At 40.1% G+C, this 17,060-nt stretch overlaps 2 protein-coding genes across 2 annotated transcripts; both read left to right on the forward strand.

Moving 5' to 3' along the window:
• The first annotated feature begins 424 nt into the window (after positions 1-424).
• Positions 425-1,213, forward strand: LOC145090185 (uncharacterized). Its single transcript, XM_079028513.1, has one exon. It carries the CDS (start codon positions 425-427, stop codon positions 1,211-1,213), a length of 789 nt encoding a protein of 262 aa, XP_078884639.1.
• Positions 1,214-11,721: 10,508 nt separating this feature from the next.
• On the forward strand, positions 11,722-12,213 carry LOC145090186 (uncharacterized). Its single transcript, XM_079028515.1, has one exon. It carries the CDS (start codon positions 11,722-11,724, stop codon positions 12,211-12,213), a length of 492 nt encoding a protein of 163 aa, XP_078884641.1.
• Positions 12,214-17,060: the final 4,847 nt, after the last annotated feature.

A 17,060-nucleotide genomic window follows, 5' to 3' on the forward strand; every position in this document is an offset into this window, starting at 1 on the left:
GTGTTTGTCGATTTCTAGTGCTGTTGGAATATCGATCAAGCTGCATTAAATCCTGGGGTTTTACTCTGTTGCTTACAGCCAGTAGAAGCGAAGTAAAAACCTTTAAGGACAGGAATCTGATCCGTGCAGTTGCTTCAAGATCAAGTCAGCAATCAACAGGTCGGTTTTATTTTTTTGTCTTGTGTTTAATTCGTCCAATAACAGGACAGTCTTCTTCTACCTTTCTTATAATCAGATCTAATCGATAAGGATAGATCTGGTTTCGGATGAAACTTGGTAAATTTAATAATAATAATTGAATTTATTATTCGCAACTAATCGACATATAATTCACAATATTATTTGTCGATTTCCTTGCGTGTCTTTTAGTTTGATTTACAACAATCTTAAAGGTTTTTATACTTTGTGATCAATCAAGAGACTAATGGACACTACTGCTAGCCTCCACTTCATGAACCAAGAGTTTGCTAAACTTGACCAATTCGATGGTCAAAACTACACTCGTTGGGCCGAAAAGGTCAAGTTCATGCTTCATGTCTTGAAGCTCTCCTTTGTGTTGGACCCAAAACTGCCACCAATTCCAGATAATCTAATTCCCAAGGAGGGGGAATCTGTGGACCCAACGGTCATTACAGAATTGGAAAAGCAAAGGATTCTGCGTAGAGAATCCGAGGAATTGTGTGTGGGTCACATCAAGAATTCCCTATCTGATCGGCTCTATGATCTTTACTCACCGGTCAAAGATCCAAAAGAGCTATGGAATGTGTTGGAACTTAAGTACAAGGCACATGAGGAAGGTACTAACAAGTACCTTGTGTCCAAGTACCTTGAGTTTCAAATGGTTTATGACAAATCGATTATGGAGCAAGTGCATGAACTCCAAGTCATGGTCAACAAGTTGAACGCACTCACCATCTCTCTTCTAGAACTCTTTCAGGTTGGTGCGATCATCGCAAAACTGCCACCCTCATGGAAAGATTTCTCTAAGAGAATGATGCACAAGTCTGAGGACTACTCCTTGGATGATCTGATGAAACACCTCCGCATTGAGGAGGAAACTCGCATCAGGGACAAGAGAGGTAAAGTTGGACAAAGTGTGCATCAAGTGTCAGCTGGGAGTTCTAGCCACAAAGGCAAATCTGGGGGGACAGAACAAGAAGAACTTTGGACCCAAGAAACAAAGCTTCAAGAAACCGGGTCATCAGAATCCTAACTCAAAGCCAAAAAGGGCTGGTCCTTGCCACGTCTGCGGAGAGATTAGGCACTATGCAAGAGAATGCAAAGATCGCAAATCAGTACCGGTTGCACACGCAGTCGAGAAGGTGACTGACATGGTGGCCAGTGTGAACCTTGGAGAGATTTTCATGATCTCCTCTCTTACTCGAGCAATCTGTGCTCGAGGTTGGTTCGTGGACACAGGAGCCACTGTGCATGTTTGTGGGCATCGAGAGAGCTTTAGCATCTACCACCCCATGCCACAAGGGACGGTTGTCGTCTGTGCTGATGGCCACATAGCTGAAGTTCTAGGAAAGGGTGATGTTCGGTTGAAGTTCACACGTGGTGAATGGGTGACTCTTCGAGATGTTCTTCATGTTCCTACCATCTCGAAGGGTTTGGTTTCTGTGGATAAGTTTGACAAGGTTGGGTTCAAGATGGTGCTTGAGAGAGGCAAAATTGTGATCACTAAAGGCAGAAGACATGTTGGGAGGACGAACAATACTTCGGGAATGTATCGCTTGTGTCTTAGTGATGAGGGTAATGTGAGTGGTCCTAGTGTTGAGTGTGGTGTTTCTAGTGTTGCTAGTGTGTCGAGTGTTGGTAATGATGTAATTGATGGATTGGTTGCTAATGTGAATGAAGTGAACTTTTCTGGTTATATTGTTTGTTCAATTTCTTTATGGCATAAACGTTTAGCTCACACTAATGTTAAAAACATTGAAAAAATGCAAACTAAATGTATGTTAAAATATGACTCAAAAGATTTTGAAAAATGTGAAACATGTGTAAAATCAAAGTTCACTAAGAAACCATTTCCATCAGTTAAGAGAAACACATCTTTACTTGAGTTGATTCATTCTGATATATGCGAGTTAAATGGAATCCTTACTCGAGGAGGAAAAAGGTATTTCATCACATTTTGTGACGACTTCAGTAGATATCTACATGTTTATTTGCTGAGATCAAAAGATGAAGCTTTTGATGCATTTAAACGATATAAGGCTGAGGTCGAAAATCAACTTGAAAGACACATCAAAATTCTTCGCTCGGACAGAGGCGGAGAATATTTCAACCAAGAGTTTGACACATTCTGCGAAGAGAATGGAATCAAACATGAGAGAACATCACCATACACCCCTCAACAGAATGGTTTGGCTGAAAGGAAGAACCGAACTCTTTGTGAGATGGTCAACTGTATGTTGAACCAATCGGGTCAACCAAACAATCTGTGGGGGGAAGCACTATTGACTGCTTGTTATGTTCATAATAGGATCACTAGTCGTGTGATCCCTACAAGCCCTTATGAGTTGTGGAAAGGTAGAAAGCCTAACCTAGACTATTTGAAAGTGTGGGGGTGTGTTGCTTATTATCGGACTCCTGATCCTAAGCGAACAAAATTGGGAGCACGAGCTAATAAGAGTATATTTATTGGATATGCTCAAAATAGCAAAGCTTACCGGTTACTAGATATTGATTCAGGTGTTGTTGTGGAATCCAGAGATGTGGAATTCTTTGAGGACAAGTTTTCTAAGGATGAAGGAAACTCTAGTCATACAACACCTACACGTACCTCTCGAGAAATACTTCCACCTCCTTCCATTGTGGAGGAACCAAGGAGAAGTACTAGGGCTAGAACTGAGAAAACCTTTGGAGAAGATTTCTATTCTTATTTGGTCGAAGGAACACAAAATAAAGTGACGAGAGAGGTCATCTTTTCAATTAATTTGGATGATGATCCTAAGACTTTTAATGAAGCCATGACGTCTTGGGATGCTCCTCTGCGGAAGGAAGCAATCAATGACGAAATGGATTCAATTATGGGTAATGGAACTTGGGAGTTAGCTGATCTACCCAAGGGGAGAAGACCCATAGGATCCAAATGGATATTCAAGAAGAAATATCATCTTGACGGATCCATATCTGCCTATAAAGCAAGGTTGGTTGCAAAGGGCTATAAGCAACGAGAAAGGATCGATTATTTTGATACCTATGCCCCAGTTGCTAGAATTAGTTCAATTAGAACTCTCATAGCAATATCAGCTTTGAAGGGATTGTACATTCATCAAATGGATGTGAAGACAGCCTTTCTGAATGGTTATCTCAAAGAGGAGATTTACCTGGAGCAACCTGAAGGTTTCGTAATACCTGGACAAGAAAACAAAGTATGTAGACTTGTTAAGTCTTTGTACGGGTTGAAACAAGCTCCTAAACAGTGGCATGAGAGATTTGACACCACTGTGACTGCTTTTGGTTTTCAGCACAATAGTGTTGACAGATGTATTTACTCTAAACATACATCTGATTACATAGTAGTTATATGTCTTTATGTTGATGATATGTTGATCATTGGCACTCACCTAGAAGGTATTCTTGAGATGAAGAAATACCTATCCTCGAACTTTAAGATGAAAGATCTTGGAGAAGTAGATACTATTCTTGGTATCAAGGTGAAGAGGACAGGTGGTCAGATTTCTCTGAGTCAATCTCATTACATAGAGAAAATTCTGACAAAGTTTCAACATTTGAACATTAAGGAATTTAACACTCCTTTTGATTCAAGTGTGAAACTTAAGGTGAATTCTGGTCGAGCTGTGGCCCAACTAGAATATGCTAGTGCAGTTGGGAGCATGATGTATGCTACTCACTACACGCGACCTGACATCGCATTCGCTATAAGCAAGTTGAGTCAGTATACAATTAATCCAGGGACGGAGCACTGGAAAGCAGTGGGTAGAGTACTAGGATACCTGAAAAGGACAAGTACTTTTGAATTGACATATTCGTCATCTAATGGAATACTTGAAGGTTATTCTGATGCCAGTTGGATTGATCACACCAGTGATTCAAAATCCACAAGTGGTTGGATTTATACTCTAGCTGGTGGTGCTATTTCTTGGGCGAGCAAGAAACAAACATGCATAGCTCATTCAACGATGGAAGCCGAGCTAATTGCCTTAGCAGCAGCAGGCAAAGAGGCAGAGTGGATTCGAGATCTACTTATGGATATACGTTTGTGGGATATTCCGATGCCTTCAATACCCATGTACTGTGACAGTGAGCACACTGTCTAAAGTATATAATGCGGTATATAATGGGAAGTCAAGACATGTAGGTCTGCGTCACAATTTTGTGAGACAACTAATTGGAAGTGGTACCATCAAGGTTGTCTATGTCAAGACAAGTAGGAACTTGGCAGATCCGTTTACCAAACCTCTGACGAGAAATTTGGTTACATCTACCACGAGAGTCATGGGTCTAAAACCACAATAGAATCGTTTAGTGATGGAAACCCAACTTGACATTAGTGCTCCTAATTTTCAAGTTTAAAGGGTAACAACGAAATCACTAATGATAGAAGGTACTATCATTCATGATAGATCCATGTGAGGTAGGATAGTGCGTCGTTGCCAAGAATGAGTTTGAGTTACGACTCTTAACGTAGTTTTGGAGACATCTAAGCAACGAAGATGTTGTAAAACTATGCCTATATGATCTAGAGGTGGTGCCGCCTCAAGTGAAGATTAGTGGTTTATCTTCTAAAGGGTCATGAAAAGGATTTATAGCGCATAGCCATAATAACGCTCAGGGAGAACACAAATATGACTTGTGGTGTGGGGGGGTAAACCGGAGAGGTCATTGAGGTTCATGGTTTAAACCTATAAGGATACCATTGAATCGCTCTCTTCTTGTTTGTTCTCATTAAACTAGGGTTTAATCTTCGTGACATCCGAGTGACATCATCTGTCTGAGTGAAAGGAAACTTACCAACTTGGTGGGGGATTGTTGGAATTTTATATATAAAGGAATTGCAAGTTGGCAATTTCCTTTGTATCCCACATTGGTGGAGAGAAGAAACTTTTGAGGGTTTATAAGCCTATTCCCTTGGTAAGCCTTCAAAGGATTTAGTGGATCAAAGGATTGGGCCAAGCCCACGCGCGCGCCTAGCCTAGCCTAGCACTAGCCGACGCCGCGAGTGCGCGAAATGGCGCGATTTAGGCGCACTTTGCACTTCGCATGACGCATCGGGAGCTGAGGAGCTTTTATTTTTGACGAGTTCGGGTCAAGTCGGTTTGACCGATCCTGGTCAAATGCTTTTATTTTTGACGAGTTCGGGTCAAGTCGGTTTGACCGATCCTGGTCAAATGGTTGATTGTCGTTGACTTCGTGGAGGCCAAGTCAGGGTATTCTAGAAGGATCAGGAAACGACTTGCTTGGAGAGCAAGCTGTCGCCCTAGGGTTTCTGGGGCCGGCCTATGGGGGCCCGTTTGATGCCTTCTAGGGTTACAATACCTATAAATACAGCTCCCTTGGAGCCACATAAATACTCACGAAAATCTGAAAAGCTCTCACTCTCTCTCTCTGCGTTTTTTCTTCTAGTTTCCGAGTAGTCGCTTTGTGTTTGTCGATTTCCAGTGCTGTTGGAATATCGATCAAGCTGCATTAAATCCTGGGGTTTTACTCTGTTGCTTACAGCCAGTAGAAGCGAAGTAAAAACCTTTAAGGACAGGAATCTGATCCGTGCAGTTGCTTCAAGATCAAGTCAGCAATCAACAGGTCGGTTTTATTTTTTTGTCTTGTGTTTAATTCGTCCAATAACAGGACAGTCTTCTTCTACCTTTCTTATAATCAGATCTAATCGATAAGGATAGATCTGGTTTCGGACGAAACTTGGTAAATTTATTAATAATAATTGAATTTATTATTCGCAACTAATCGACATATAATTCACAATATCATTTGTCGATTTCCTTGCGCGTCTTTTAGTTTGATTTACAACACTAATCACATCTTCTCGTTGTGCCATGGTGGTTCTGTTATTCATCCTTCGTTTACCATGAGTAAAGTTACCCTTCTTCTAACCATTAACATAAGAAACTCAGAAGAGGTGTTCGTTTTGGAAATGATAATCAAAGAAAGTAAATGAAAAGAGAAGAGAAGAGAAGACCAAAGACATACCTTTCTGGTGGAAACGCCATTGATGTTTGGGATAGGGTTTTGGTTAGTTTGAAGGACGAAATCGTTGACGACAGAATAACCGAAGTGAGCAGCAGCAGCACGCCTTGAGAACATGGAGAAGCATAGATAACGAAGATGGTGGAGCGGGAGTGAAGCTGAAGATGTGATAAACAATGGAAGAGACGATGGAAATAGGGAGTAAAACTGATGAGGCGAAGAAGCGGTGGGAAGTGGTTCGTGGAAGAAGTTTATTCGACAAAAGATAGGTACAACAGCATAAAGAAGCATGTGGGTGGACAACAAGTCCATTTTTATCGGCCTATGCAGGTGGTTGTGCGTTGATGGAACAAATCACATAGAAAAGGGGAAAAAATAGAAAACGGGAAAAAAAATTGATGGTGGTCTAATAAGATTAATTTACTGTTGAATTGGAACTTGGTATTAATATACTATAATAATCCAATAAAAAAGAATAAATCCAATAAAAAAGTTAAAAATTTAATAATCAATTAAAGTAATATTTATTAATATATAAATCTAATATATTAAAAATATTATATACATATATTAAAAATCAACACGTCTGTGAACAATGTACTTTTACAATTTCAGACTTTCACCACGTCAGTTTATACATAATGACTATTTCGTCATGCGATGTTTTGACCATATTATTTTGTAATCCACAAACCCACTGCCATCACTTTGATAATTCTTCAACCCCTTTCTTCTTCATTTCGACGACTTTCTTTCTTCGTTTCCGACAGTCTTGGTTTGAGTCCCCCGATGACTTTTCATCCAAGAATTTAGGAATTCAATTTCTCTCACCAAGAACCGCCAACGCAGTATTGCCGCCACCAAATACCCACCAACAAACGCGTGTACTGTGTTGCTGTGAGAAATTTGGTATGTTTTATTATGATTTTTTTGTTCAATTTTTGTTTAATATCTGTTCAATTTCTGTTATTTCTGATCCTCCCAACAACTTCTCATCCAATAATTTAGGAATTCGATTTCTCTCAACAAAAACTACCTACGTTGTATTGCCACCACCAAACGTCCGTCAAAAACCGGTTGTGCTGTGTAGCAGTGAAGAATTTTGGTATGTTGTATCTTCTTTCAATTTTATAATGGTTTTAGGCTTCAATTCCTCTTCTTTATGATAATTTTTTTGTTTTTTGAGCGATGTCTCCGACTTTGTGGGTTTGAGGTTTCTGACGATTTCCCGTCCAAGAAATCAAGGATTTCAAAATTTTGTCGCCGACCACGTCTGCTCTCAATTGCCGACACCAATGCTCTGGTGTTGTATGAAATTTCGGTACGTCATATATTGTTTCTAATTGATTTTGATTTTCTGCTTGATTACTCTTGGTTCTGTTTTTTTAGTGCGCTGCCTCCCATTTTAATTTTTAGGAAAAAAAAATTGGAACTTAATTTCATTTTAGTCGTGTATAATTCAAGTCATTTAAAAGAAAAAAAAAATCAAACCTGCATCTTTAGTTTTTGACAAGCTAATACATTGTCCATTCAGTGGATACCATGGTAGTATCTGATGCTTTGTCATTGGCTCCCATATACATAAAAACTTGTTTATCTATAATTGTTTATGCTTCTGATAGCAAGTAATCAATAGCAATGAGTCACACGTTTTTAATTTTCTTCAATAAGGGATTTTCTTTAGCTTCTCTTCAAGTGTACATTATTATTAACATTTCAGTCTTAGTAAAAACTGATAAGAACTTTAGGCTTCGTTTGAGGGCAAAATGGTCAAAAAATATTAATGATTTGAAGCCTAAAGTTGTTTAATGCTATCTTAGGTCGTTTGTGTGGTAAAAATGATGACATTCAGATGTTTTTTTAGTTAAATAGATAAACTAAGTGATTATATTTTGACAATTGGTTCTTGATATTCCTAAAAGTATTAAGTGATTATATTTTGACAATTGGTTCTTGATATTCCTAAAAGTATACATTAAGAACCAGGCAAAACATTTGAAACAAAACATGGGTTAAGTTTCCATCTTTTTTAAGTTTGTTTCGAGGTCATGAATATCATGATCTCATCTTGGAATATATATATAGTGGTTCAAAATGTTTACTGCTAATAGTGATTTGTTGCTATTGCATTACATATACTCCAAATATTTAAAAAAAATCGTTCGTTAGGCATGACTACATATTCCAAGATGAGATAATGATATTCAAAGCATAAGTTTTATAAAAAAATTGAAATCGTTTTTAACATATGAAAAGAAACATCTCATTCCACCGAGATAATAAGAACCACAAAAAAGTTTATCTGTTTAACTAAAAAAGATCTGAATATCATCATTTTTAATACAGAAATGACCTAAGATAGCATTAAACAACAAAAATATAAATTTGTTAGCTACTCTGAAACAAATACTTTAGGCATCAAGTCATTGATATTTTTTTGACCATTTTGCCCTCAAAGGAAGTTCAAAGTACTTATCATTTTTTACTAAGACTGAGATGTTAAAATAGTGTCTGATAACTGATAAGGAATAATAATTGTTGGATAAACCTAAAAACTAAACTGATAACGTATAAAGTGGTAAACTACTATTACAGTGATGGTCATTGTGGCATAAACTTTTAAAAAACTGGTCCTTATATCAATAGTTTGTTACAGTAATGGTCCTTGTGGCAAGAATCTGTTACAATAACTGTCCTTTTGGCAAGAATCTGCTACAAAAAGGTCCATGTACCAAAATCTGTACAAAAACGTCCCAGGTCAATAATTTGCTTAATTTTCCCTCTTTTTTCTATGTTTTTTTTAACATATAATTAGTTTTTCGCAGATAATAGAAGTTTTGGTATGTGTGATAACTATTGATTCCCTATTCCATTTTCAATTTTGATTTTGCTCTCTTTTTTCCTTTCCAACTCTGTGTGTTTGACATTTCAAAAGCCTTCTCCAAATGAGGACAACATATTGGATCATTAAAAATGATAAAAATGAGAATTAGAAGCATACAACTATAGATGCATATAAGGAACTAAAGCTACAAGTAGTATTCCTTTGTATTTTATTAAACAAATGGTTCATTGAAATTCTCCAGTGTAACACATGTGAAATGATAAAATATGCTACAAATCTGGAAAAAAATCTCATACAACAATTCTAATCAGGTAACTGCATCAAACACGTGAAATGAAAAAAAATTATGATATGAATGTTTACCATCTTTCTTAGTGGAGGTTATGTTTGTAAACCGTAAACCATGTTTTATGTTCAACATTCTAGGTTTGACATTTTCGTCGCCAACAACAGTTATGCTTTGTTGCCGCCTCCAACCGTCTACACTCAGTTGCAATTTGAAGTTTGGGTATGTTGTCTGTCCTTTGTATTTGAAATTGATTTTCTATTCTATACTTTAATTTTGATTTTTCTCTATTTCTTCCTTTCTACTCTGTTGGTTTGACATTTTAAAACCCTTCTTGGTATCTCATGAATTTGTGTTAATATAAGAATTATATAGTTTTTGTGTTACAAGAATCTGATATCAACTCTACCTTGGATCTTCGAAATTGGGTAAGTTGTCTTTAACCCTTTCACTGGATATGGTTTGTGTACATAATTTTTACAGATTTTGGTCCTTAATCAATACTCTATTACAATAATGGTCCTTCAGGCATAAGTTTTTATAGAATGGTGTCCTTATTTCAATTTTATCCTATTTACATGGAGTTTTAGTTGAATATATAACAATGTATCCATAGATTAATACAATCATAGAGTAGGCTATTAATCTCTTCTAAATATTTTTAAATTATTCTCCAAAAGTTAGTTACTAATCATAATAGTTAGTTTCAAATTTACTTTTTAGAATCTAATTTTCCATATGGATTACATATAAAGTATGTTAAAAGTCGATGAAATTGTTCCTATATATTACGATTGTTGGAATTGTTCCTGTGTGTGTGTGAGTATTGTGGGGTGTTTTTTTGGTATCATGAGAGAGTATTGTATTTATCTCGAGGCAATAATCCACGATATATGAAATGTTGTAAGTCGGGAAATGTTGTTATTCCCTACCCTCTTCGCCCGCCTGAAATGCTTATGCAATTTTATGAAGATGATCACTTTATGCATAACATAAGAGCATATAATTCCATGTTCTCTATGATGTCTTTTGGTGCAAACGAATATCACTCAATCAACAAAGGTCGTGCACCATATGTGTTTAAGGTCAGTGGTAAGATTTACCATTGGATTGGATCCTTTTGTCCTCAAGACGTTCATCAACCCTGATTTCTATAGTTGTATATGTGTGATACTGAAAATGAGGTTGCCAATAGACTTCATTCTTTTTCATGGAGAGGGTGAAGTACTTTTTTCTAAAAATGTTGTAGATTCATTAAGTCACATGTTAAACACACATAATGAGTATGTCCGTACATTTAGGACTGCGAGAGAAACAACTCAGTCAATGAATTTAGATTCATATGGTGTACAGTTATTTTTTCATGTGCCTGACAGAAGATATGGGCCACCGGCCCCTGGAAGTTTGGGTTGTATTGTTTGTGGTGATGATATTTCCGGGGCTGTTTATGATATTGATGTCCATTCAAAGTCTAGGTCAGCTAGGCGAGTTAGTAAGCTACATCCGACTTATATGCCTTTGTAGTATCCATTACTATTCCCATATGGTGAAGAAGGATGGTATCCCACCTTGCATTTAAGTATTGACTCTAATAGAAGTTTAACAAATAATACGTATAACAATTATCAAATTCATGATCGAAAAAATCACTCTCTTATTTTACATGCATGCCGCCTTTTTCCACCAGTATTTGGTGGATGCCTATACTTGCATTGAACAATCTAGGCTTGACTTTATTGAACACCATCTACAATAATTGCATTTAGATTACATTAACAATATATATGACGCTTTGTACAAAGGTGATACGGGCAATCGTTTCATTGGTAAGCGTGTCTTTCTACCCGCAACTTTTGTAGGGGGGCCTAGGTATATGTATAAACACTATAAGGACGCTCTAGCCATGTGTAGGGTTCATGGTAAGCCACAATATTTCATCACTTTCACTTGCAATGTTAAATGGTCTGAGTATGGAAGATACATGGATGTTGTTGGTCAGCGTGATATTCAAAACAGACCAGATATCATTGCACACATCTTTAAGATCAAAGTTCATGCTTTTATTAAATTCCTTAAAGAAGACAAAAATTTTGGAGATGTTAGTGCATGTACATTTCTAATCTCTTATTTCATTCTTCTTTTTTTTTTTTTTTGCCTTATGTTCCTTTTATGCCTTACGTAACATATGGTAAATTTTTATTTACAGATCTTACACCATTGATTCCAAAAATGGGGTTTACCACATTGTCATACGTTATTGTGGGTTGCATCTCCCTTTAAAATACAAGAAGGTGCAGATATTGAAAAATACATAACCGCTGAGCTTCCTTACCCCGTACTCAAACCAACACTATATAGGACTGTTACTACATGCATGCTACATGGTCCTTGTGGTTTATTGAATATAGGTTCCCCATGTATGGTAGATGATAGATGTGTGAAACGGTTTCCAAAACCATTCAAATCATTAACAACTTTCGATGAAAATAGGTATGTGCATTATAGAAGACGTGTTGGACCGTATCATGTCTTACAAAGTGGTGTTAGAACTGGTAACGGGTATGTGGTGTCGTACAACAAACGTTTGCATAGTCGATTTGATTCTCACATCAACGTAGAAAATTATGGTTGGAATATGATGATTAAGTACTTATTTAAGTACATTTCAAAGGGGTTTGATCGTGTTCATTTCACTCTTCAAACATCAGAGGCGAATACCACTGCTTTCTCATCTACCATACCTATCGTTGTGAATGAAATCAAGTCATTTCTTGATGGTCAGTATATATGTCCACACAAAGCAGCATGGCGAATCCTAAATTTTTCCATTCACGAACGAGATCCAGATGTACAAGTCTTGTCCGTCCATTTGGAGGGGATGAAAGCAACTATTTTCAAAGAAAACAGTTAATTAGGTTCTTTAATTGATACCCCGGGTTTTGGTGTTACGACTTTAACGGAATGGTTGCACAATAATCATCGTGATGTTCGAGGCATTGACTTGACGTATAATGATTACCCTGCTAAATATTGTTGTGAAACCACTGACGAGAGATGGATTCATTGGACTATCATAACAAATACTACCATTGGCAGACTTGCATATGTACATCCAGTAGCCGGGGAGTTATTATATCTACGAATTTTACTATGCCATGAAAAAGGATGTAAATCATTCCGTGACAGTAGGATTGTTCATGAAAGAACATACTCAACTTTCGTGATGCATGTGAAGCGTTAGGGTTAACTGGTGATGTAACATCCCAAGTTCAAAAGTGTAAGTTCAGGGTTCAAAGTGTAATTTTTATGGGCAACTCGGCGAGTCCATGGGTGGACTCGGCGAGTAGAGTCGCGATTCTGGTCGCGTGTTAAGTTGCCAACTCGGCGAGTCGGCGGCTGGACTTGGCGAGTTGGTGCTGGGTGGAGAAAACCCTAATTCCCGGAGTTGAGCCCTATTTAAGGAACATAATATCCTCTTCCCAGCCTCTTTACCATCCTTTGAGTTCCAGAAACCCTAATTCGTGAGGAGACCCCATTGTTGAGTAAAATAGAGCTTGGTGGATGATCTTTGGTGCTTTAATCTTGAAGATAAGAGGCTTGGAGTAAGGGGCTTTGCAAGGATCTGTCTTAATCAGTTGTTGGAGCTTCCATTTGAGGTATTATTTCGTTATTTAAGCTGTTATTATCTAGATCTATGATTTTGGGGTTTTATGGAACCATTTCTTGGGATACTTCGAGTTTGGAGAGTAGATCTGAGGTTGCTACCTCAGATCTGGAATGGAGAAGGTCTAGAGTGCATGAAAGTCCCTGTTCTTGAGTGATTGGTGGAGCTATTTGGTCCCAAACCCAACCCAAGTGTGTATAATGCCTAGATCTCTTTGGATTCACGTAAAGTTTGCCACTTTACGTGATGGATGGCCTTAAGAAGAGTAAATCTATGGTTTGGAGTACCTGCATGGCTTGGAAAGCCTCTACATGGATTCAGATCTGATAGTACTCGGCGAGTCACATGGGTGTACTCGGCGAGTTGCTTGAAGATAGGCAGGAACTCGATGAGTTGGAAGAACAACTCGGCGAGTTGGATGAAGATAGCCTTGGACTCGGCGAGTCTGGTCGTGGAGTCCCAATATTTTCTAGTTGAGCCGTGGATCAGTGAGTCAAGGGATGACTCAGTGAGTTGTGTGCGAGTGGACTCTGAGTTGGGGAAACTCGGCGAGTCTTGGGGTGACTCGGCGAGTTGAGTCGTGATTTTGGGAGTTTTCTGAGTAAGGGAACTCGGCGAGTCAGCGGGGTGACTCGGCGAGTAGAGTCATTCAGAAGAGTTGACTTTGACTTGGCCATGAGTTGACCAGTTGTCTCCCAGGGGTATTTTGGTAATTATGAGTATTTATTGAGTTCAGTGTTTTGGTGTTGTTCAGTGAAGGAGTTCGTGTCAGCGTGATCTCATCTATTCAGTCGGCAGTTGCGAGGTGAGTTATCCTCACTATATCAACAGGGTCTAAGGCACCAAGGCCGGCCCTTTTATCGGATGGTAATCCGGGTATTGTGTAATGTTATGCTTTGCTACATGTTGCATCCTGGTAGTTAGGATGGTATATGTTAGAGGCCTAGTAGGGCTAGAATCCTGGTATATAGGATGATGCTATGTTAGTGACCGGTTAGGTCGGTATCCTGGTAGGGATGTGCTATGCTAGTTGATCTGTTAGATCGGTATGGTTGATTGTGAATTGCTATGTGGTTATATGTTATGTGCGCATGGTTGTTTGACTGAGGGTGGGTTGAGGCGGGTCCTGCTTTGTGCTGTAGGCCAACATACCCAAGGCGGACCGGAATTTTCGAAGGCCCAGCGAGCGGTCCGGATAGGCTGTAGGCCCCAAGAGGGCGGACCAGACGTACCGAGGCTTGGAGAGAGAGTGGACCAGGCTGATTGAAGGCCCGGTGCGGGCGGACCAGTCATACTGTAGACTCAGAGAGTGGACCAGGTGGGTTGAAGGCCCGGTGCGGGCGGACCAACCACACTGTAGACTCGATGGATATGGCTGGACTCAGAGGGTGGACACGGTGGACTGAAGGCCCGATGTGGCGGACTAGTCACACAGTAGACCCGAAGTGCATGGCTGTTCTGTTTATGATATGTGAGATGTGTATGGTATATGTGGTTGGTATTTTGGGGGTAACTCACTAAGCTTTCGGGCTTACATTTGTGGTTTAATGTTTTTCAGGTTCTTCGGGAGACCATGGCAAGGCGAAGGTGTGATCGTACCGCTCCTCATGTTTATGTTTTGTAAAGAGATCCTGGAATACTTTGATAATTAATGTATTGAAAACCTTTTTGTAATATTTTAATGAAAATGGATGTTTTTGAAAAGTTTAAATTGTTTTGAAAATTTTGGTCGTTACAAGTTGGTATCAGAGCTTTGGTTTGAGCGAATTGGAGGAACCTTCGAGTGAATCCAGTCTCAAATCAAGGAGAGTTTTCAAAGAGAAATTAAAATGGTTTTCAAAAATGAGTAAAGGAGGACGCAGAGGGTACGATCAGCCGGAGCCAGTAAGTTACCCCAAATTTACCATACAAGTTGATATTTATGTGATATGTTAGAACAACATGCTAGAGTTAGGCTAGGGATCTTCAGGAATTGCATGATAGAGTTGCCTGATTATGATGCCTGCTAGCCTAGGGTCTTTCTTATGAGCTTTTAGTGTTCCTCTAGGAGTGAGGATTGAGCGGTTGTTGTGTTTTGTGCTTAGGGTGTTGTGATGATACTTGAGACAAATATGGGTAGGTGTGGAAGGTAGTATGGGCCCGTACTACTGAAAGCACATGACCCATACACGTTTCAAGGAAGTCACAACCCCTGGGTCGTTGGGTAGAGAATCGTTCTCGGTAATTATGCGAGGTTTTTGAGGAGTTTATGGTGTATTTTTCAGTATGGCGATTACGAGACGCATCGGAGCAGGATCCGGTTCAGGATCAGGATCAGGAGAGGGTGGTCAGGAGGGATCAGTACCGCCCGAGGTCATTGGTCAGGCGAGTACGGATGAGTTGGACGCCAGGATTCGGGAAATACTGCATGATGAGGTTGCTGCGATGTTCCGTGCTGAGTTGCCGGAACTGTTTGGGTCGATCAAGACCACCATGGTTGAGTATTTTGATGAGCGTTATGCAGCTCTTGCAGAGACAGCGTCTGCGACAGCTGCAGCGGCTGTGGCAGCGGCAGGGGGAGGAGCCAGTCGAGGTTTTCAGTATTGGGACTTCGATAATACGAAGCCCCCTACGTTTGATGGAGTTCAGGATCCGATTGTGGCTATGAGATGGTTGTCTGATGTGCAGGGTTGTTTCTTCACATGTTCGTGTCCTGCGGATCAGAGGGTGAGGTGCGCGCTGAACCTGTTAAGGCTTGGTGCGAAGGATTGGTGGAGGTTGACTATGGGATCTTATTCTGATGCGCAGCGGGTTGCGGTTTCTTGGGATCAGTTTCGGAAGATGTTTAGCACTCGTTATGTTCCGCGGGTTGAGAGAGAGAGGTTGGCTCAGGAGTTCCTGGAGCTGAAGCAGGATTCAGAGTCGGTGACGGAGATTACCAGGATGTTCACTGAGCGGGCGATGTTTTTCCCTGAGTTTGCTTCCGAGCAGGCCTAGATGACCCGATATCTGAGCATGCTTAAGAGGGATATCAGGAAATTTGTGTCTACGCAGAGGTGCGAGACTTTGCTAGAGTTGCCGGAGGCCGCTCGGCGGCGCGAGTTGGAGATGGAGTTACAGTTGAGGGAGCATAGGCAGGCCCCGGTGCAGTCGCAGCCGGCGCCGAAACGGTCTAAGACCGTTGATTATAGATTGGGAGATCAGAGCAGCCGCACTTGTGGGAAGTGTGGGAAGGGTCATACTGGAGTTTGTAGGTCCGGGGGTGCGTGCCGCAAGTGCGGAAGGGAGGGGCATTATGCGAGGGATTGTCAGCAGTCAGCCGCGGTACCAGATAGGAGGATCTGTTAAAATTGTCATCAGGTTGGGCACATGAGGGCCAGTTGTCCACAGCTTGTTGCAGGACCGATGCAGGCTCCAGCACCGACTACTTTGAGGATTACGGGTGGAGGTCAGGGTGGAGTCGAGCCCCCGAGGGCTCAGGGTCATGCTTTTCAGCTTATAGCAGAGGAGGTCAGGGCAGAGCCGGATGCAGCTTCGGGTATGTTTTCTTCTTGTTATTTTGATATCTTGTGATTATGATGGAGTATGGTTTATCTGTTAGCCTTGTTCGCATGATTTTGGTATTATATTCCTTGTCCTTTTGCGGGGTTTATTATATGATTAAGAGTTTTGGTTTTTGGGAGCATATTTTGGTGATCTTTCATGGGAATTTTTGGTGGGTTTTTGGGTGTTGGTTCTGGAATTCGTATCTGGGTTGTAAGGTCTTGTTGTCGGTTATGATATTTGAAGATTTGTAAAGTGTCAGCAGGGAGTCGGACTCCCTTAGAGTTCGCGTTGTGCGATGCCGGGAGATGATTTTGTATAGTGGTTGTCCGTGCAGAGAAGATCAGTTCGAGGTTTTGAGGGATTTGCGGAATAAGGGTGGTTATTTTCATACCGGACGAGTCCCCGGTAATTTAAGATCAGTGTTCTAAGTGGGGGAGAATTGGGAAATTCTCAGGAAGATCGACAAGCTTTAGGGATCGAGTTGCTGTTGCGATTTGGTAGTGTTCAGGCAGCCATGAGTGCGGGCTGGTATGAGTAAGTGGCAGACATGTGGGGGCAGGGAGCAGACC

This window comes from Lactuca serriola, chromosome 2, assembly GCF_051521515.1.
Source record: "Lactuca serriola cultivar US96UC23 chromosome 2, Lser_US96UC23_V15, whole genome shotgun sequence".
In the NCBI taxonomy this organism is placed as follows: Eukaryota; Viridiplantae; Streptophyta; class Magnoliopsida; order Asterales; family Asteraceae; genus Lactuca; species Lactuca serriola.